At 44.0% G+C, this 22,624-nt stretch overlaps 1 protein-coding gene across 1 annotated transcript in view; it reads right to left on the reverse strand.

Annotated features, from left to right (window-relative positions):
* The window catches only part of RIGI (RNA sensor RIG-I), an 818,172-nt gene that overhangs the window by 189,068 nt on the left and 606,480 nt on the right, over window positions 1-22,624 (reverse strand). The window contains exon 15 of the mRNA XM_086961483.1: window positions 8,191-8,281. Coding sequence (XP_086817609.1) covers window positions 8,191-8,281 — 91 coding nt within the window. The remainder of the gene's footprint in view (window positions 1-8,190; window positions 8,282-22,624) is intronic.

A 22,624-nucleotide genomic window follows, 5' to 3' on the forward strand; every position in this document is an offset into this window, starting at 1 on the left:
TTTAAATAGGTAAACGAGTTTAGGAAACACTAAGAAATCAGGGCCTCATTTACCAACGTTTGGGGTTGGACAGCGCCGTAAGCTTTCTGTCGGCGCGGCCCTAAGTAAAAACAAGCATTTACAATGCAATGGTCTCAGCATTATTAAAGGTAGAGCTATTGGCATTGGTCATGACTTTTTTTTTATCATAAATAAATGGTACTGTGATTTACATTGCCAATAGCTTAATCGTTAAATAAATGGCATTGTCATTTACATTGCCAATAGCTTAATAGTTAAATAAATGGCATTGTCATTTACAATGCCAATAGCTTAATAGCTCACAAATGCATGACCTATTGCATTTACACCCACACGGAGCCCCACACACAAAGCCACCCACACACACATACAGAGCCACACACAGAGCCACACACACACAGAGCCCCCCCACACACAGAGCCCCCCCACACACACACAGAGCCACACACACACACACACCCAGATCCACACACACACACACACACACACACACAGAGCCACACACACACACCCAGAGCCACACACAGGAGAGCAAGCACAGCAAGGGGGCAGGGAAGCAAGCACAGCGAGGGGGCAGGGAAGCAAGCACAGTGAGGGGGCAGGGAAGCAAGCACAGCCAGGGGAGCAAGCACAGCCAGGGGGCAGGGGAGCAAGCACAGCCAGGGGGCAGGGAAGCAAGCACAGCCAAGGGGCAGGGAAGCAAGCACAGCCAGGGGCAGGGAAGCAAGCACAGCCAGGGGAGCAAGCACAGCCAGGGGGCAGGGGAGCAAGCACAGCCAGGGGGCAGGGGAGCAAGCACAGCCAGGGGGCAGGGAAGCAAACACAGCCAAGGGGCAGGGAAGCAAGCACAGCCAGGGGGCAGGGAAGCAAGCACAGCCAGGGGGCAGGGGAGCAAGCACATCCAAGGGGCAGGAGAGCAAGCACAGCCAGGGGGCAGGAGAGCAAGCACAGCCAGGGGGGCAGGGAAGCAAGCACAGCCAGGGGGCAGGGAAGCAAGCAAAGCCAGGGGGCAGGGAAGCAAGCACAGCCAGGGGGGCAGGGAAGCAGGGAGCAAGCACAGCCAGGGGGGCAGGGAAGCAAGCACAGCCAGGGAAGCAAGCACAGCAAGGGGGCAGGGAAGCAAGCACAGCAAGGGGGGCAGGGAAGCAAGCACAGCCAGGGGGGCAGGGAAGCAAGCACAGCCAGGGGGGGCAGGGAAGCAAGCACAGCCAGGGGGGCAGGGAAGCAAGCACAGTCAGGGGGGCAGGGAAGCAACCACAGCCAGGGGGGCAGGGAAGCAAGCACAGCCAGGGGGGCAGGGGAGCAAGAGCACTGGCATTAGGATAGATTTACTGCAGTGGTCGGTATTTTATCCATTTTAGACCGTCTGTATTCATAGTTTACTTACCGCCCACCCCAATGCCCTGCGCCAGTTACCTGTTGAGCTCTTCCAGTGTGAGGCGGCGGCATGAAAGTCATGGAGGAGGCCTCGGGGAACCGGAACCCAAGCCCCGGTGCTCCTCTCGGCTTCCGAGTCGGGGCTTGTCTGGGCCAATGCCAAGCTTTGCCTGGTTCCCAAAACCGGATGTCAGCCATACACCAGGGCCGGGTGGGTCAGCGGCAGGCTGGTGATAGGCCACGGCTTCTGCGGTGAGGTCCGGGGCATAGATGCTTGTGCCGAGGGAATCATCGGGAGGCCATGGTTGGCCCGGGCGACTTCTTAGGCCGAGTGCCGGCCTGTGCCCGCCTGCATCGGGTGAGGCAGCATAGTTTACTTCCCGCCCACCCCAATGCCCTGCGCCAGTTACCTGTTGAGCTCTTCCAGTGCCCAGGAGCCTTGGTAGGCTCTGTGGCCAAATGCTGCCCCAGGCGCCCACACTCACCGGCTGCTGTGGCGGGGACTCTGCTTGTCGTGGCGGGGCTCTCCGGTGCTGCGGCCGGACCTTCCCTCCCGCTCCGGTGCGGAGCCCGGAGACGCGCTGGGTCCTGTGGAGGCGGGGTGGGCTCTCGTCCTCCTTCCGGCTTCTCCTTCCGGTGTGGTGCCGCCTCCGTACGCCTCGAGCGGGACAAAGGGGCAATGCGGGCCTTAGTACGCCTCAAGCGTACGCTGCATAGGGACCCAGGGCGCTTTTGTACGCTTTTAGCGTACGGAGCGTACTCCGAGGTACACTGCAGGCTGGTGCGGCTGGGTGCAGTTCCGTCCAAATGAGGGGTGGGCAACCTCGAGGCCGCAAGCTAGCGGGCAATGCAGGGTGGGCACCGGCTTGGGACAAAGGGGCAATGCGGGCCTTAGTACGCCTCAAGCGTACGCTGCATAGGGACCCAGGGGCTTTTGTACGCTTCTAGTACGGAGCGTACTCCGAGGTATGCTGCAGGCTGGTGCGGCTGGGTGCCGTTCCGTCCAAATGAGGGGTGGGCACCCTGAAGGCCGCAAGCTAGCGGGCAATGCCGGGTGGGCACCGGCTTTTAGCAAATAAAGCGCTCCCTGCGCTAGAGGTCATAAGAGCGCCATCTCAACAGAGGCTCTGTGCTCCAATCGGGCCTCCCATGTCACAACAAAAACAAGAAAAAACAAGCAGAGCGCAACAACAGCAGACATGCAGTACCCGGGATTTAACCAAAATGGCAGCCGCAAACATCGAAAATTTCGGATTTCGGATTCGGGGGCGTGTTTAGGCTTCTGAGTGACGAGTGACATAACAGGGCGAAAGAACGCCAAAAACACGCCCCCGAATCCGAAAGAGACGGGACTTCACTGGAGTGACTCCCCTCTCCTCCAATGGCTGGCCTCCGTTTAGGAAGCCAGCCAATGGAAAAGAGGTGGAGGAGAGAGGCGGATTCCAAGCCCCGTCTAAAAATCATTAAATCTCCCACCAAAGACTGCGCAAGCGCAGCCTTTAGGTCCTCGACCTAAAAAAAAAGGGCAGGAATGCGCTGTATCAATGAAATCAGCACATTCCTGTCCTCTTCCCCAGTGCTAGTGCGCAATTGGCTGCCTCGCGGCAATGACCGCAGCCTCGCACCATGGTGCAAGGTTGTTTGCATTGTTGGAATGATTGCTTTCCTGAAGGAAGGGACATCTTCCTGTACAAAAGCAATCAGTGGAGGCCATTTCCTCCTTCTGTGTGTGCCACTGAATGAGGCACACATAGAAAGAGGAAAAAATGAGGAAAAATAAAGTTCTTTCTACTCGTTGCGCCTCCCCTGGGGAGGCGTACACTTTTGATGCATTCTCAGATTTACAGCTTGTTGTAAATCGGGGAATGAGTAAAATGCCATGGGTGTTACGGGGGAACATACACCATAATGCCCATGGAACACCTGCCCATTGCAGTGCGAGACAACGCAGCGACTTGCGCTGCATTTCCTCAAACCATATCTACAAGGCCAGGAAAAGTCGCGCAGGGTGGGTTTACGTGGCCTTGTAGATATGGCACTGCACTGAGTGCCACTGGAACATCAATAAAAGTGACAGTCTGGCACAGGGGTTTGTAAATAAGCGCTTCAGTATTTTGAAGGGTGTGTTTATGTTCAGTAAAAGTCAGTGCAGTTTGCGCCCACTTTTACAGAATCATTTCTTTGTACATGAGGTCCTAAATGTGTTACTTGATTCCCTATGTATCAGTGGAAACCTGGAGGGCTAGCTTCACAATGTCATATTTCTAGGGATTCAGGCAAAAACAGACTGTCCTACAGGTCACATGAGGAATATACTTTAACACCCTGGTGGACTATAGCCTGCCATATTTATAGATCTCTGCCTGCCTGGCAGAGATCTGTGTGCTTTCAGAGGAGCTACTGCCAAGGCCGCTCCTCCGAAGGCGATGAAGCTTTGCTATGGGGGCAGTATGTTCAATACATATGTACCGTAACGTTTTTTGTTTTTCAAAAACATATTTCCAAGGCGGAAGTGTTTTTTTTTTCTATACAAAACTAATACCCTGTGAGTTTTCTACCAGCGAGTAAGGGTAATTTTTTTTTTCCTGTTTGGACCTGTATCGGAGAAAATTATGTAAAAATGCACACTCTCAATACAATGGACAGTCTGACATCCATGACTTATGGTTATATGTCAAATTGGCCATCGATTAATGGTTTCCACTGGTGGAGCCATCGGAGATTCTAACTGCAGAAACATGGAAGTTTGCGCGTTTCAAAACAGAGCAGGCAGACTGAGAGCTTTGGTGAGAGGGTACTCCATCACATTTATGGTGCAGTACCCTGACCGCCAATTCTTAAGAAGGCAATGGGCCTGATTAGGATGTCGGTCGGTAAGCTTCTGATCGCTCGTCGGAAGCTTACCGACTGACATCAATTTTTTGAAGTTGGACCTCTGCTTTCAATTACGGCAGTCGGAGTCCAAAACAGCTGGTCAATCCGACTGGCTTCCGGTGGGCTCAAGGAGGCCGTCAGCCAGTCGGGACTGCAACATAACCCCTTACAGATGGCATTTGTCCCATCTGGATTATGATAGTGGTTTCCGACAGGCTTTCCACATCATGATTTCCGACCGCTGCACAAGCTCCCCATGGGAAATGGAAGTTCGGAATTGCGGTTTCGGACTGCCGACCCAAGGTTGGTCAGTTCTAAAACCACAGAGATGTCGGTCAGAGGCAACTACGACCGCCATCATAATCAAGCCCCTGTATGTTAGAATAGTCCAACTGCACCATCCTTGGAGCACTTGAAAACCTCCTTTTTTTGGTTGGTGAAAGGTACCTTTTGAGGGGCCTACATGAAAGAAAACTGTGAACCTTAAGTACATCCTATACCAGGAACCCTGCGCAATCAACAAGGGTTTATGCCAGAAGTACCGACCATAGTATTTCGACTTTGTAGTTCAGGAAATCACACTTGTCTCATCGTCACTGCAAGAGAGAAGAGTGGTCAGCAATGTGCATTACCTGTTTGTAAAGCTTTGATTGTTTTGATACCAGCTATGCTTTTGAGTTCAGAGGCATCCATCTTGATTTGGCCTCAGACTCTGGCTTTCAATTGTTAGTAGGTACTTTGCCTTTTATTCAAATGCTTCTCCATAAAGTAGCGGTTAAGTAGCCTATTGTCTGCTTTCCTTGTGGTGATTGTAGGCCTGGTGCTATTCACAACTCTCCTTACTCCCTCTATCCAGTGTGTCCAGTCATACATCCAGGTGGAGGACAGCAAGGTAATGGCATTCTCCTACAGCATCCTTCCTATTTGGACCTATTTCGACTAGTGATGGCTAGGGGTCTTCATCACTCCCCATACGTAATAATTATATTACCTTCACACCTTTACGCTACTTCTGACACTATAACTTCATGTTGCTCCAGGTGTCAACTGTCTTGCTTCTATCATGTTGCCACTGGGTGAACTGTATAAAGCATACGCTATGGCTATCTGTAAACAGTACATTCCTATGGGTTACCTCTTTGTTTCTCCGGTGTGGATTCTAAAGATCATTACCTGCGGCTGCCTGTAACCAGTGCATGTGTATGATTTGCTCCACCAGTTGACTTTATAGGCCATATACCAGGTGCCTTACACCAATGCATTTTTATATGCTGCTCCTCTTCTCTTAATGGTGCACTTTGAAGACGAAATCCACTGGCTACCGGAAACCAGTGCATTGCCATGGGCGACTTTTCTATCACATCTGAGAGGATTCTATGGAGCATCTACTCTGGTCACATGTTCTCAGTGCATTTCTATGGGTTGTTCCTCTATCTCTCCTTGATGCACTCTGTAGAACACATACTGTGGCAGCCTGCAACATCGCATTACTAAAGGTTGAATCACACATGGACTGTACACAGCATGTGCCCTGGTTGCATGTACCTAGTTCTTTCCTATTGATTTCCCCGCAATTGCTTCTGGATGGAATCTTTGGAGCATAAACCTTGGCTACATGTAACTAGTGCATTCCTGTGGGTTGCTCATCATGGGTGAAGTTTATAGATCATACTCCATGGCTGTCTGTAACCAGCACTTTATTATGGGTTGCAACTCTACCACTCCTGAGGGGACTTGGGAGACCACATATCCTGGCTTATTGTTCACATAAGAGGAGGGCTGTTCCATCAGTGGACTCTACAGAGCATATAATCTGCATGCCTGTAACTGGTGGATTCATAGGTGCTGCTCTACCAGTGTCTCTTGGTGGACTTTTTAGGGTGGACTCTATAATATTCCGGCTGCCTCTGGCCAGTACATTCCTTTGGGTTGCTACTCTGTCGCTCCTAGCTGAACTCTATTAAAAATATACTCTGGTTGCCAGTACTAAGTGCATTCTTTATTGACTCTGTAGTGCATATATGTTGGTTACCTGTAACAGTGCATTCTACTGGGCTGTCCTTCATGTTTCATGGATGGACCCGATAGACCCTAACTCTGTATCCTATCATTTACAAGAAGATGTGTCACTGTCACTACAAAATGCATTTTGCACCCCTTTCCATCAACTACTACTGATAGGTAATTTAAAATTATGCAAAGTCTCTTATGTAAAGGGATTACTCGTGTGTTTAACATAGATTAGTTTTCGTTACATCTACACATTGATAAAAACAATATTTTTTATCTTGTACTAGTAAAAAATTGATTGCTAGCCAATAGGTCTTGGCTTTAAATAACTGAGCTTGTGGTTTTTAAATGCTTGCTTGGACCAGCATGAGGGGAAACAGCCTTTACAATGAGGTTTTTACCTCGTTGTGCCTTTACCACCCATATTTTTACCACGAATATGCATAAACAACGTATGCCAATACCACGCATTTAAGGTGAGGTGGGGGGTCTTCCCCACAAATACATTGTTTTTAAATCTAAAAACAATGGGTGGTATTGGCATGCGTTGTAAATGCATATTCGCATCAAAAACATGAGTGCAAAAAAAGGCTTGGCAAAGGCACACAATGTATTTACATGCGGTGTTCCGTTGTACAACGGACATGAGAGCACATGCGTCAAGGTGCATGTGCATGCATGTCTAGCAATCTTGGGATGGGTTTCCTATTAAAAGAAACACCTTTGAAGATGGCCACCATCATTCACAAAGCATGAGCATGCACCCATCATGACACACACATTGTGACGCCTGCATGTTGATATGTGCACATGCATGAGCTGTGATGCATGCAAGCATGACGATGCATGCACATGCATGATAACTTATGTGTGCATCTGTCACAATGCTGCTGCCAGTTTTTTATTTATCACCGTTCCAAGATGGTGGATGCCAATCTTGAAGCAGTACATTTTAAAAATTAAAAGTGCCTGAAATATTTTTTTTTAAAAGGAGTGGCTCGGCAGCAAATTGTAGCTGCAGTGCCCTCCAAAATGAAAAATAATAAAAAAATGATTTAACTAAATGGATGCGACAGGGAGGGGCAGAGGAGAAAGAGTACAATGGGCATAGGTTGGGGAAAGTAAATGCAGCAGAGTGGCAATAGGAGTCGGGCTGCAACAGAGGAGTTAGGTAAGGTCTAATTCTTAAAAAATGTGTTGGGAACAGGAGATGCGTCAAAGAAAGGAAGGGGAATTGAAAGGGGAAGGAGCTTATCAGAGAGAGAGCAACAAAACACATGTGCTTGGAAAATAAAACAGTAGCTACTTGAATGCACGCAAATTCAGCCGTGGAAGGATACAAGTCAACCAATTAGAGTAGCATGAGACTGAAATGCTCCTGGGCAAGACTAACAAGACTAGGAAAGAAAGCCATCGTATTAGGAGGAGACAACTGAGACAGACAGCAAAGCCATCATATCACGAGCAAGAGGTTGTCCCAAAGCTAGCTCACTCTACTTATATTGAAAACAATAGATCTGGCCCAACAGACCACTAGAGCTGCTAGACAAGACCTAAAAAGGTATATAACCAAAATCCTAAAAAAACACTGAAAAGAAAAATGCTACCACCCAACTTTTGTGTCATTTACTTGTAGTCTATGGTGGAGATTAATATTTCAGAACATTCATGTTGCCGAAGGGGCTGAGCAAGCAACTGCAGCTCTCCTCTAATACCAAAGTGCCTTGGGGTTGCAAGCATAGGACGCACAAGCCTGGGGCGCTTTGTATAAAACTGCCCATATGGTCCAACACATTTATATTGGTATCGTACATGTTGGTTGACAAACAAGAAAATTAGATTGGAAATTACTATTTGGTAGCTCAATGAGGCCAGCCTCAGGGCAACTGTTCTTTGTGGTTTTCTTACCTGTACTCTCGTCTCTCTTACGACGCCCGATAAGTACATCTGGCTTTAGGTAACTGAGGATCTCACTTTCTTCAATCCAGTTCTTCAAAGCCTGGAAAAAGCAAATGTCATTTGTTTATTTGCAATCACAATATGCACCCAACAGCATCATATGCCTCGCCCAGCACCTCTTTAAAACAAAAAACAAAAAGAAATCTCTCTAAATTTATATTGAACAGAAATAACATTTGTTGTAGAAGCAGAAAGCTATGAATTGAAAGACCAATATCTATTAAAAGCTCACCCAGTCTAAGTATATTAAGGTTGGCCATAAAACGGACATGCTCCTTGCATTAAATATCCATTTTAAGAATTTAATTCTTCACTCAGTACCCTCTTCATGCAACTTCACAAAATACCTTAAAACTCAACTCTTCTCACTATGTCTACACCTAAATTAACCCCCTTGCCCTGACAGAAACTGTATTGAAACTCACAAAAATCCAGTAAATTTTATACAGTTTGTATGTTGTGTAAAATTATCTTCTAACTGTTGAAAAATGGGGCCCAGTGAATTAAGGTTTCAATATTGCTCAAACACTGCATAGTGAACTGCCCAGCCTTAATTTTTTGCAAATGTTCATCCATGTCTTTATCATACATTCTTAACCCCTTCGCTGCGGGGCTAATTCCCCCGCTGTGCTGGGAGGGGCGCGCACAGTGCCCCGGCCACACCCGTTTCTTTAGAACACTCAGCACAGCGGGGCAATTAGCCCCACGTGCGAGCGTTGTGGCCGTTATGACGAGCTCAGCTCGTCATGAGCACGTGGCCACCGTGGCTCATGACGAGCTGAGCTCGTCATGAGCATAGGAGGAGTTAAAATGATGCATTTAACCAGTGGCAGTATGAGGGTTCCTCTTTCTGCTTGGGTCAACTGAAACTGAGCTTGGTGAACGGACAGCTTCTATAATGAGCAGGGAGGATAGAACCAAATTGTGACCGTTTCAGTAGAGCACGGCTAGGGATCTAACCAAGTTAAATTTGGGATGACTAGATTGTAGGTGAATACAACCAACGGTGACAGGCTGAAACAAAAACTCCAAGTGGATATCTTTTCTTGAAAATAGAATGCTTATGGATCAACAGACATTTTTCCAGAATGTTTGGCTGGTTCTTAATTGCTTACCTCCAAATAACGTGTACCAAGAGTTTGCAGTTGTACAAAGTTGTAAAAAACCTTCTAACACAGTTTTCCAAAAGATTATGCCTTTAGGGATGTTGTTCGCTACCCCCAAATAGTTTTTCTTTTGATAAATAACACTTTACTGTCACAGATGTGTATTTTAAAATTAATATGGCCCAGTTAAGATAGTCCAAATAAGAGGAATGTAAGCGAAATAACAACAAAGGAAAGGAGGGCATTGAGATATTTTTTCCTGGCAATGTTTTTGTTTCAAATTAGCACCATGACACTTTTCAAGCAATTCTAAACCCGTTTTTGTGTGTATTATTTTCGAGTTATTGAATTATTGATTTGTGAAGTGTGTGCATGTGGGAATGGTGATCATGAATGTGATATGTGATCGACCAGTGTTTGAGAGTGAATGGTGTGTGTATGTAAATGGTGTGCGCATGTCTATGTTCGAGTATGTATTTGTGGAGTTTCCCCCTCTTGCCATCAGCCCGTGACCTGATTCAGAACTGTGTATATGATTCCTGCTATATGAGCGACCCTATTACCAGCAATGCCACATTAGAGTTTGTAGTGTAGTTCCTATATTCCCAATAGGCTCTGCGCATTGGAATAATATATCCTATAGTTTAGACGTAGGACTGAGGTCGACTAGGTCTCTATCGAATATATCAAACTTAATAGTGAGTGCCAGCTAGCTCAGAGGTCACTAGAAACCTTCTCGAATTAACAAGAAGGGATTAGTTTCTGACAACCGCATACACATGACAACTTTGTTACCCAAGAATAAGAAATAGATCGCGGAAACAATAGATAAGTATTTCACTCAGTCACTCGTGCATGCTTCAATTCTACAGAGGTGCAGAGAAATAGAGAGACAGGCATTTTCAATGAAAGGTTTTATTGAACAGTCTTCTTTCTCATGCAAGAAAAGTGAACTGCTACAATCATAATGCAGACTGCAAAGTGTGATGTGTACAGCGAGAACAATATTATAAAATAATACTGTAAGAGCATTGTATGGTTTTTAAACCATATATAAATACATACATAAATAACAATGGCTAAAAGTACTCAACTGGTGCTTCTAAAATACACCTACCCCAATGTACCTAACCTAAGTCTAGTACGCAGGAAGAAGTAGGTGTGGTGTAGCAGAGGTTTAGTTTTTCTTTGCCAAGAATCTATCCAAGATTTCTCTAGGTTCTAATCAGCTCCATATCTTAGTTTAGAATGAAGGAGGTCTGGTATCTCAGTCTCGGGACTCAATTTCCCAACACCCTGCAAGGGGAGCTTGGAAACACTTCAGCTGCATTCTTGCCGAGAGAAATGCAGCCTCTCAAATCAGTGCATCAGCTGGAGGGTCGGCTTCCTTCGGCAGTTGCTGTAGCGAGCTGCGTCAGGCAAGTAGATAGTCGAACTGCTCCGATCCACCGTGTATTGCTAGAGCAAGTGAAGGCATATTTATACCTTAAAGGTGTCTAGTTTGACGTACAGTCGGGCATAATAACGTCAGGAAAGAACCTCAAGGGAATAGTAATTCTTTGTAAAGTACATGAGTTCTTGGACAAATCAATATTCAAGCAAGTCAAGGTCCCTGACTGCTTAAGCCGATTTTCCAAGAAATCGTTGTGACGTTTTTGGTACGTGTGGAAGTAGCCATGCCTGTATTTGGTAGGCATGGGCTATTTCTAAATAAGGGAATGATTTCTATGCCTATATTAGGGCAATGTAAATTGTACCTATATAAGGGCATGAATCGGGAAAATTCACTCGGATCCTAAAATGCCATACAACACCCACTACACTTTATTGTACAACATTACTAAGTTCTAAACACATAAAACATATCTAAAGCATGATGTGTTAAAACCCCCACCCTAAATACATAAAAATGCATTCGAAATGGTTGTATACGAAAAGAGCATGTGTGCTGTACGCATTCAAAAGCAATGTTTCATTCAAAGCATACAGATGACATTCAAAAACGCTATTCGAATGAATCATGAAAATACATTTATGAAATGGCTCTTAAATACAGTAGAAAAAAGTCGAGACCATTCCATGACATAATATATAAATTGTTTGGTTATGGACAAGGTCAAATATTGTCTCTTGGAAGTATTCAAAGAATTATTGTTCTCTAGGAATAGTTCTACTTCAAGCAGATTACTTTGTGCCAAAAAAAAAGTTCAATTTTGGAAAAAAGTCAAATCATAGAAAAATAGAGTTCCAAAGTTAGAAGTTTGTTTTGGAAAGTGAAGGTCGAATACAGAGTCTTACAGAACACTGTGTGTTAACTTCAAAAGTCAGTGTTATTGTTTGGAGAATTTGTCTACTACTGTAGGTGAAAGTTGGACTACCTTGTTAAGCAGATCAATTGCACATAGATGAGAAGCCTCACCGTCAGTGTCAGCCGCATTAGCAATGTTCGAAGTAGATGGTACCTGTGTGCCTGTTGCTCCTCGTATCTCACCGTCTGCAGTTTGCGTCTGTGAGATCTCAACAAATGCCGTCATCAGGATTGGTAGCCACTGGGGACAACACAGTGCATGAGCTGTTACTGGTGCAAGCAAAGCATCAACATCCGTTGGCAGGACTAATGGGAGTATCAGACAGATGTCTAGTACGCATTTTTCTCCACATAGCAGGCATCATAGAACAGGTAAGATGCAATCTCGCCAGATTGGTCGGAATGATAGAAACCACGTGGTATTTAGATCTCTTAAACGAGCCAAGCCCAGAATTTGTATCATGTGCTCAACACACTTCATTGCCAGGAGGGTGTTCTCCAAGGTGATCTTGGTGTCGATGGTGACTTGACTTGCCATATCGGAGCAGAATGGGCAAAAATATTATTCCTGCTACAAGACCCAAAACGAGAGGCAGGGCGCCAAACACAGAGTGCACGAAGTTTGGAAATATGCCTAGGACTGCTTCGAAGGGTGCTAACAGTCCCGAAAAAATTGTCTTAAATACAATTATAATACCACTCGTATCAGACATGTTTAAGATACGACCTAACATTTCTGAGAAATGTATGGGGCAGTTTGTCGATAAAAGCGCATGCATCTCTGCATACGTCTCTTTGGCCAAGGTCAGTGGCACCGTTTTTTGTAAAAGGATGGCTTTCAGTCTGCTTAAAGTATAATTCGAATAGAAGAGATGTTCAGTGAAGGCCATAATTGCGACTCCCCGTCTGTCTTAGTTTTAGGAAACAATACTTGCATACAGCAAGTGACCCTGGCTGACACGTTTACGAGATAGGGGGTTCCTGGCAACATCCCACAACAGATGTGATCATTAAACATAATGTAACTTCCATTAGAAAGCTGCCTAAAAATTGGATCTATCACTGCAGCTGGAGAACCTTGCAGGTGGCAGGATTAGTTGTTCGAGGAACCATCGCAGGCCCCGTGTAAATTAATACCCTGACATAAATTGTGAACCACTTAGTGAGTTATCACAATTCGTACCACTAAGAAACACATCTGTTCCCCCACTTCAACATTTGTGTGTATAAGGTAATTCCCAGGATGTCTTTATGTATTCTCTACCCAACCTTTCATATGCGCCCGCTGGTATATGTTTTAAACAATACTGAAAATGGAAAATCGTCACAGGCAGAGTGATTGTACCGTGTATTATCCATTCTGTCGGGGGCTTCTCAGAAACAGTTACTGGTAATCTTTCCAGTTTTTCAATGCTCAGCACCTTATAGTCTGCTCCTCTCTGTGCCAAAGTGATTTGTTTATCTGTAAGGTGAAATTCAGAAAGCAATGAGTTGGTGTTGATTAGACTCCATGGCACATAGCAAGAACGAAGGTTTTGCAACGTCCAGTCCAAAAGCATTATAGAACGCAATTGTGACTGACCATGTTGTAACATGACTAAGTCCTGTTCCATTATGTCTATGGCAGAGGATACTATGCTGTCCAAAGAATATATTCTGGATGACAGAGTCGTTAACCCATTGTCAACTACAGAGAGAGATTTCTCTAAATTAATATGATCAATTTCTCATATCCGTTCTGCAGTCTCTGCTTGCGTTGTTTTCCATGCTTCATTATACATGGCATAGATACTGGCGTATATAAAACGTTAATGACACAGTTTCACAGGTCCTTGTAAGAAGTCCCTTAAATCAACACCATCTTTAAGTAAAGATAAGTGTTGTTTTACTTCCTTTAGTGTAGATTTTTGTAGCCACTCAAGGCACAGTTTTCCCACACTGTATGATGTTACTATCCCTGGATGTTGTCTCTGGACATATGATGGAGCAAGATTTGCACGTAACGCGACTTGCTTGAATTCAGTCCTCTCGACATAACGTTAATGCACTAATCAATATGTTTGTCTTATTAATATTGCATTTCACAAAACATTGGGTATCTAGAAGAAGCTTGCATATGTGCTTTTACTAATATTAATGCGCTTGCAATAAAATGACCGCTGCTACGCGGGATTTCTTACTGCACGTGCGTCTGTCACACTTACGTGACATGACATACTCTTTGCTTTGGAGGGAATCTTTTGCTTCTGCGCATTAAAACTAAGATGGGTGCTCTGTGTTACAGCATGCATGAAGCTTGCACTGCTGCTTTTCCTAAGCTGTTTGTTCTGCCTAATTTCTAATGCAGTAGTTAAAATAAAGTAATGGGAATAGAATAGAAATAAGTGGTATACATTACATTCATTTTTTCTGTGTTCTAAAACTGTTTCTTTTCTACTTTTCATGTACTGTAATCTTTGGGCCTGGGAGGTGCTATTACTCCATCTTGAAAACCCACATTGCGCATGTCTAACTCTAAAGAGAACTGAAGTCATCCACCCTTGAAGCAATGCCAAGCTACCGCGCACTACAAGATGCGCATGGTAAAACGAACTTTTGAACCTAAACGGAAGAAAACTTTATAATAGGTTATAACAATGTATTTGTTAATAGAACATTCATTGTCGGGTGGAATAAAACATACGTGGGAAAATAAATTGATGGGCGGGAACGCAAACATTAATATTAATTCTGAAAGTTACATTTTAGTGAGGTGTGATGACCTATCCTCATTCTTTGTCCAATCAGAATTGGGAATCCTTACACTTGCAACATTGGGTGGTGGTACACTGACCTGAAATAGTATAACTAGGGTAGGCTTAGCTAGTTAATTTGTCCGACTTGTCCGAATAGCTGATCTGTAACTGACCCAACGCACTCAATAGGTGATCGGGAGCAGAGGTGCTGGAGGAGCCCTCTGTCAGGAGATTTGAAACCCAGATCGGGGTTTGACAGCTGAAGTGCTGGCGAAGCACTTTGTCGGAGAAATCAATAACTTTTACCGGGTTCTGGCTGTTAGCTGCAGAGAGGGAGTAACGCAGGCATTGCAACTTTAACTGCGGGTGCTGGTCTTAGCCCTTGGTGGTCCTGTCCTGATCCAATTTGGCTTAACCTGTCCTGATTCTGATCTGCACCTGCCTGCCTCTATGGTGCCTGCACTTTCGGGGTTCTGTCCTTTAAACTGACCCCTGACTAGGGTTAGTTCTTCACACCATTCTAGGTAAATATTAAATGTGGGTATTGTCATTGTACTGTTTCCTTCTCTCTCCCCACCCTCTTTTCAAATGTGTAAAGACTTCTTTATAACAAGCATTGGAAATGCAATAGGGCTCGCATTAGGAAAGTTTGAGCTATTGGTCTTATAAATGAATTTTTTTTATTTATGTGTTTTTAAAAAAAAAGAAATAGCTAAATTAATAGCTTTATCATTTACAATGCCAATAGTTATAACTTTCGCAAATGTGACACCTATAGCATTTGTAATGCAACATGTTTTGTATTTACGTGACTTAGATGTATTGATTTTACAAATAACAATGGCTTTTAATTTTTTTAAATAACTAATACTTAAATAATTTATTTAATTTGTAATGGCAATAGTTAAACTTACTTAAAATAACTTTTGTGAAGATTATGTTCAGTGTTTTTTATTGTGACAAAAATCCAAGAACAGAAGTGAAATATTAACATCTTTTTGTGATTTGTAATAAAGCGTGACAGCTTGAAAACAGCTTGAAACATTGAAAGAACATATTTGAACCAGTGATGCTGTGGTTGCGCTGAGTGATGCTGTGGTTACGCTGAGTGATGCTGTGGTGGTGCTGAGTGATGCTGTGGTTGCGCTGAGTGGTGTGTGCATCAGTGGAGCTTAGTGGGTGCATTGGTGGAGCTGTTTGGTGGGTGCATTGGTGGAGCTTAGTTGGAGCATCGGTGGAGCTGTGTGGTGGGTGCATCGCTGGAGCTGTGTGGTGGGTGCCTCGGCGGAGCTGTGCGGTGGGTGCATCGGCGGAGCTGTGTGGTGGGTGCATCGGCGGAGCTGTGTGGTGGGTGCATCGGTGGAACTGTGCGGTGGGTGCATCAGTGGAGCTGTGTGGTGGGTGCATCGGTGGAGCTGTGTAGGTGGAGCTGTGTGGTGGGTGCATCGGTGGAGCTGTGTGGTGGGTGCATTGGTGGAGCTGTGTGGTGGGTGCATCGGTGGAGCTGTGTGGTGGGTGCCTCAGTGGAGCTCTGTGGTGGGTGCATCGGTGGAGCTTAGTGGGTGCATTGGTGGAGCTGTGTGGTGGGTGCATTGGTGGAGCTAAGTTGGGGCATCGGTGGAGCTGTGTGGTGGGTGCATCGGTGGAGCTGGGTGGTGGGTGCATCAGTGGAGCTGTGTGGTGGATGCATCGGTGGAGCTGGGTTGTGGGTGCATCTGTGGAGCTGTGTGGTGGGTGCATCTGTGGAGCTGTGTGGTGAGTGCCTCGGTGGAGCTGTGTCTTGGGTGCATCAGTGGAGCTGTGTGGTGGGGTCATCTGTGGAGCTCTGTGGTGGGTGCATCAGTGGAGCTGTGTCGGTGGAGCTGTGTGGTGGTTGCATCAGTGGAGCGGTGTGGTGGGTGCATCGGTGGAGCTGTGTCGGTGGAGCTGTGTGGTGGTTGCATCGGTGGAACTGTGCGGTGGGTGCATCGATGGAGTTGTGTGGTGGGTGCATCGGTGGAACTGTGTGGTGGGTGCATCGGTGGAGCTGTGTGGTGGATGCATCGGTGGAGCTGTGTAGGTGGAGCTGTGTGATGGGTGGCACTTTTTATAAATCATTAGTAAAAGAGATCAATGAAATTCAACTAAAATCCATATATAGCAGAAGAGGAGAAAGCTCTAGTAATGGGATCCAGGATGAATGTATTCCTTTGAAGCAAATCGCCAGCATGTGAAAGGTTTAAAATAGCAATCAGCATAAAACGAAAATGCCAGCAAAAGACTTTATAAAATTCTGTGTGGCCCTGGAAAAATAATTAGAGCGTTTAATTATATCATGACCAACAACGGTTATTGTTTCAAGAGCAGCGTGCGAGATGGTTAGGCTGCAATATAAACAAGCCCTCGGCATTGCTGTGGTGGGAAGGGGGGGCGGGGAGGGGCAAGAAGGGAAGAATAGGGGCCGGGAGCAGCAGCCTTTGATGTAACGGCCGGCCGGCCGTGCAGTGAATAATTAGGGGAGGAGAAATGCCGGCTGGAGGAAGCTTGAGGTGCCTGAGGAGGCTGGTGGCTTTGATGTGCATGCGCTCTCGGGCAGTGCAACAAATCGCCGAGATGGTCAAACTCTGTTTAAGCCACAATATAGCTCGCCAGCTTTGCGCTTGAGCGCATCAGCAGGCGAGCCCTAAAACTCTGCATATTTTCATTTAAATCATTATTTTCCTAATTGAGAATTTTCTAATATTCAAAGCTTGGATTATGACATTTTAAAGATTTTTAGATAAAGAGTTTAAACCTTTCCCGAGTTGTGGTTATTTTATGAGTGCAAATGTTCTATTTCTACCAATCATGCTAACACCCTGATCCATTAGGTTTTTCAAGTTACCGGTGACTAGAATTGGTAAGTCCAATGGTATAGGTCCTGAATGGTTAAAACAAAATTTGTGCAGGTTTTACCTGTTCAAATTGAATATATATAAATTTTATGGGTCCAGGTGAGTATGGTAAATAACGGGCAGGTGAACCTGCGCTCTATCAGTTCATTTTGGTAGCAGCGAATGGTTAGCGTTTAGTTAAGATAGGTAGGTAGTTATAGTTAGCTGATTAATGAAAAATATTTTTGCATATTTGAAATCGTATTATTGATTGTATTGATTTATGTATTAACCAAAATTGTTCGTACCTGTAATATGTTTTGTCTGGAATCCCCGGGGGCAGAATAACAGGTGGTAAATGGAAGCCACACTGGAGTCCGTTGCGGAGCTCCGCTGACGTCACTCAGTGCTGCGCTGGTATTGGTCAGGACAGCGGGTGTGTAGCTGAGGTAATAATTGTAAAGGAGGGGCGAGTACAGGAGCGTGAGAACTAGTCTCATGAGAAAAGCTGTGCAACTTTTGGTCAGATTTATTTGAATTCTAAATTTTGATTGGTCACTGAAAAATAAAAGACGCGCTGGTATTGGAAGTAATTTGTGAACAAATTGAGAATATCTAGAAGATTAGCATTCAAAATATATGTGGCATACAGGTCCTCTTGTAGGAAATAGACCCGATAGGAGATATTTAGGGTTTACACAAGCCCAGCATATAAGAGGAAGACCTTTTATCATGTCATTCATTAAAAGAATTAAGAATTATTTCAAGAATGATAAAGCAATTAAAACAAGAGAAGGGATTATTATTCCACCACCAAATACGCCCGCATCATATATGATGGTAGAAAGAGGCTATCACACGTCTGTGTGGTTAGAAAATTGGATGGAGTACACAAAAGATGATGGTGTGTTAGCTTTTCCAGAAAATGGTACATTTAATGGCTTAATTATGAGAACTCGCATGAATTAATTAGATCCCAGACCTAGATTAACGCAGTATGAGGCATTGGAGGAAAGGGAAACTGAGGCTTTTGAGCGAGATAGACCCAGAAGTAACGGTAATTGGAGTAAGTTTTATCCCCGATTTCCAAAAGAGACAAGAAATAAATTAATGAAACAATGGAGACAGACTATGTTAGTGGAAGGGTTGTATCCTGTATTAACTTTAGAAGAACCCACTGGAAGTAAAAGGACTGAGAAAACGAAACATTTAATGACTAGTGGTGATTCGGATGACGATTATTTGGAGGATTTAATATTGAAAAATCCACCACCTTATAATGAGGAACTAAGCACAGTTGATCCAAATGCTCCGTTTCTGAAACCACCTTTAATTCTGCAAGTGGTAAATGAGACTTTGTTAGAAAAAGTTCTGCAAGACAGGGAAAGAGAAGCATTAAATAAACAGAGAAGTGAGTTGATTCAGAAAATTTCCCAATTAAATACAAGTCCTGAAGCCCTAACAATTCCGGTAACTATTGGCCCAGTTGTTCCTTTGTACGGAGATAAGCAGGCTAGTCCTAAAACTTCTGTTCTGACTACACCTGTAGTTCAGCCAAGAAAAGAACCCTTAATAATTGATGATCAAGCGAGTGAATGTGAGTCAATGATTTCCCTGATGGATTTGCCCATAAGAGAACCAGTGGGTGACTCGGGAGGAAAAACCACTCCTATAAATTCAAGAGAAGTACAAATTGAGACATGCCACAGTAGTAACCCCAGAAGAAATAGAGAGATGGGCGTGAGAAATAGAGAAGCCAAAGTCACATATCAAATATTGGATATATTTAAATTAAGAGTCGAATTAGAAGAAATGATGGTTGGAAATGTGGGAATGGACAGAATAAATACATTCAGTGAAGATGAATTGTTGTTCATAAGCAAAAGTATTACTAGAAATACAAGAGTGCTTCATGAAAAATTAATGGATATGGCAGCTAACATGGGAATTGACATTGGCAAATCTAAAGTGTTACAGAAACCATATTGAGTTGAATTTTGTGACAAAGATTTGGAAAATATGAATTTGTCAGGTAGAAAGGTACAGATCAGGGAGCTTATGACATTATTGCAAAAATGGGGGGACATAGAAAAATGGAAAACTAGGTGGGCAAAGAAAAAAGAAGAGGCCCGATCCAAACAAACTTCATCCGAATATGTGTTGAAAGAAGCAGACAAGGTGGAAAGGTTATTTCCCATGAGAGAAGTACCAGGTGGAGGCTATGTACATGTCCCATGGTCCCGACAGGATATTTTGTCATTTACAAATGATTTTCCCAAACTTCGCAAGAAACCTGTAGAGTGGTACAGACAAGTTGAGAGATTTGTGAAGGTTTCGAAATGTCTTTCGAAAGATTTAGATGGACTATTTCACATTTTTGATCCTGTAGATTTGTGGACAGAATGTAAAATTGCTATTGATTGGACTAGTGATGAGTATCCTAGAGATCCGAAGACAGGGGCACCATCTGATGAGGTTATGAAAAAGTACAACCAGGTAATACTCTACCTCAAAGGGAAGGTGCCAGCAAAAGAGACAGATTAGACTAGGATAGATAGAACCACTCAGAATAAAGATGAATCTGTGCATGCATATTATGAACGTCTGTTACAAGTATTCAAACAGTATAGTGGTTTAGATAATAACGATATGAAAGACATGACGCATTTCACCTATTGATTTGTGTCTGGATTAAGGCCAGAAATTTCGCAATGGATTAAAGACCATAAAATTTGCTGGCTGGCCAAGCCGATTGATGAAATCCTTAAATATGCAAAATAGTGTGCAGATGAACTCTACAATAAACGAAAAGAATTTAAAAAAACAGTAATGTGGGCACAAGTGAAATTAGCAGAGCAACAGGAACTCCAGTTAAGCCAAATGAACAATAACCAGACTCAGGGTGATGGAAATGGGGGTAAGCCAAGGGGTAAATTCAATAGAGAAGAAGCCAAAAAGAAGTTTCCCTATCACGGGTGTGGCAAGTTGGGACACTGGAAGAATGAGTGTAAGGCTGTGCAAAATGGTAACATGCAAAATAATGATTTAAATCCACAGACGCAGAATGAGGTGCCACGGAAATAACAGCATCAGATAATACAAAACTAGTTACCCCTTGCACCTATGCCAAATTTTAGGAGCAAAGCACATCAGAGTGTGGATACCACAAATTGGGAAGAAAGTGAGAGGAGAGACACAGCGACATCACAATTTCTTTTGAGTGATATGTTTTTCAGTGAGGACACATACTGACGGTGCCTGAGAGGTGAGGACGAGGAGTGTGTACTAGGCGCCTCCTTGCCAGTAGATTAGTCAGGTCCATACATTGAAGGAAAGGTTGAAGGAAATGAAGTCACCTTTCTATTGGACACTGGTGCTACCTGTTCTACTGTAAGAACAGCAGACATTCCAAACCTACCCCTCTTCGGAGAAGCGATCCAAGTAGTGGGCGTTTAAAATAAACAAATTAGTACCCCAGTCACAGAACCAATGGAACTTAGAATAGGCAAATTTAAAGAAATGCATTGATTTGTTGTGTGTGATTCAAGTCCAGTAAACCTGTTAGGTAGAGACTTGTTGTGCAAAATGAATTGCACCATTTTTTGCACCCCAAGTGGTGTTGAAATTCAAACCCCAGATGAAGACCGAGTTTATAAACTAATGTTAGCAAAACAAGAAACAGAGAATAAAAGGTTAACTATAAAAGACTTACCAGAAGAATTACAACAGACTGTAAATCCTAATGTATGGGATTTTACCGGAAAAGATGTAGGATTAATGGCAAATGTCGATCCAATAAAAGTGACAGTAAAAGAAGGTGCAGTTTACCCAAATACTCGACACTACAAAATGAGCCCAGAAATAAAAGCAGGTGTTGCAGCAGAAATAAAGTGTTTGGTTGAAGCAGGCATTTTACAAGAAATAATGAGCAGTCCATGTAATTCGCCCATAATTGGCATAAAGAAGCCAAGTGGCAAGTATAGGGTCGTACAAGACCTTTGAAAAATCTATAAAATTGTTGTCCCATGCTGTCCAGTTGTGCCAAATCCTGCAGTGATTCTGTATCAGATACCGTGGGAAGCTGGATGGTTCACCGTAATCGATCTGTGTCACACATTTGTTTTGATCCCATTGCATCCAGATAGCAAATTTATTTTCTCTTTTGAATTTGACAGTCATGTGTACGTCTGGAATCGCGTTCCTCAGGGGTATACAGAGAGTCCATCGATTTTTAATCAGATTTTGAAAAAGTGCCTTGAGTCTTTGATGCTGCCCGGACAGTCAGTACTGGTTCAGTATATAGACGACCTATTGGTGGCATCTAAAACTCGAAATTTCTGTGTTGTAGATACCATTGCCTTGCTGAATCATTTGGGTGAAGGAGGGCATAAAGTGTCACCTGAGAAGGAAAATGCTAATTACCAGTATGCATCTGTTCTTGGCATGTAGAGCTGCAGAGTTGTACACTATGCATTAGATCGCCACCTGGTGCTGGGCTCAGATGATTGCAGGTTGTTGTCTTCTTGGAAGAAGTCTTTGTAGTCACGAGATAGGTGACTCCTCCCTTGGACAATACTGCGCATGGGCATCTGCTCCATCCTTAGATTGTTTTTTTGCCATGATGGGAAATGATGGAGTTAGCAGAAGTAAAGAAACAAGGATGTCCATGCGTGTGCATCTAAGTAAGATGAAAAACTGGAACGGATACAAGCCCCGGGGATGTGGGAGGGCATGTACAACTCTGCAGCTCTACATGACAAGAACAGATGCATACTGGTAAGTAGCATTTTCCGTTCGAGGCATATGAGCTGCAGATTATACACTATGCATTGATTGTGCAGCAGTGCCTCCCCTAGCAGTGGTCCCCTAGCAGTGGTCACCTGTATCCGTTGCAGTAGTTTGAAAGAGAGTTCACACACAGTAGTGTTTCGTGAAGGTGTGTGTTGTACACCATGTTGCTGCCTTGCATATGTCCTCTAGGGGTATGTTTCCTAAGAAAGCCATAGAGGCTCCTAGTTTGCGAGTGGAGTGCGCTCTAGGAGGAACTGTTAATGTACGTTTAGCTTTAATATAGCATATTTGTATACATTTTACAATCCACCTTGCAATCCCACTTTTGGAGATGGGTTGCCTTTGTGTGGAGGAGAGAAAGATACAAACAGTTGTTTTGTCTTTCGAAAGGATTTAGTTCTATCAATATAGTATAAGAGAGCCCTCTTAACATCTAATGTGTGTAAACCCCTTTCCGCTTCAGATTCTGGGTTTTGGAAAAACACCGGTAACTCTACGGGTTGATTTAAGTGAAAAGGAGTGATGATATTTGGAAGAAATTTTGGATTAGATCGAAGAACCACTTTGTTAGGATGTATCTGAAAAAATGGT

This window comes from Lissotriton vulgaris, chromosome 3_1 (genome assembly GCF_964263255.1).
Source record: "Lissotriton vulgaris chromosome 3_1, aLisVul1.2, whole genome shotgun sequence".
Taxonomy (NCBI): domain Eukaryota; kingdom Metazoa; phylum Chordata; class Amphibia; order Caudata; family Salamandridae; genus Lissotriton; species Lissotriton vulgaris.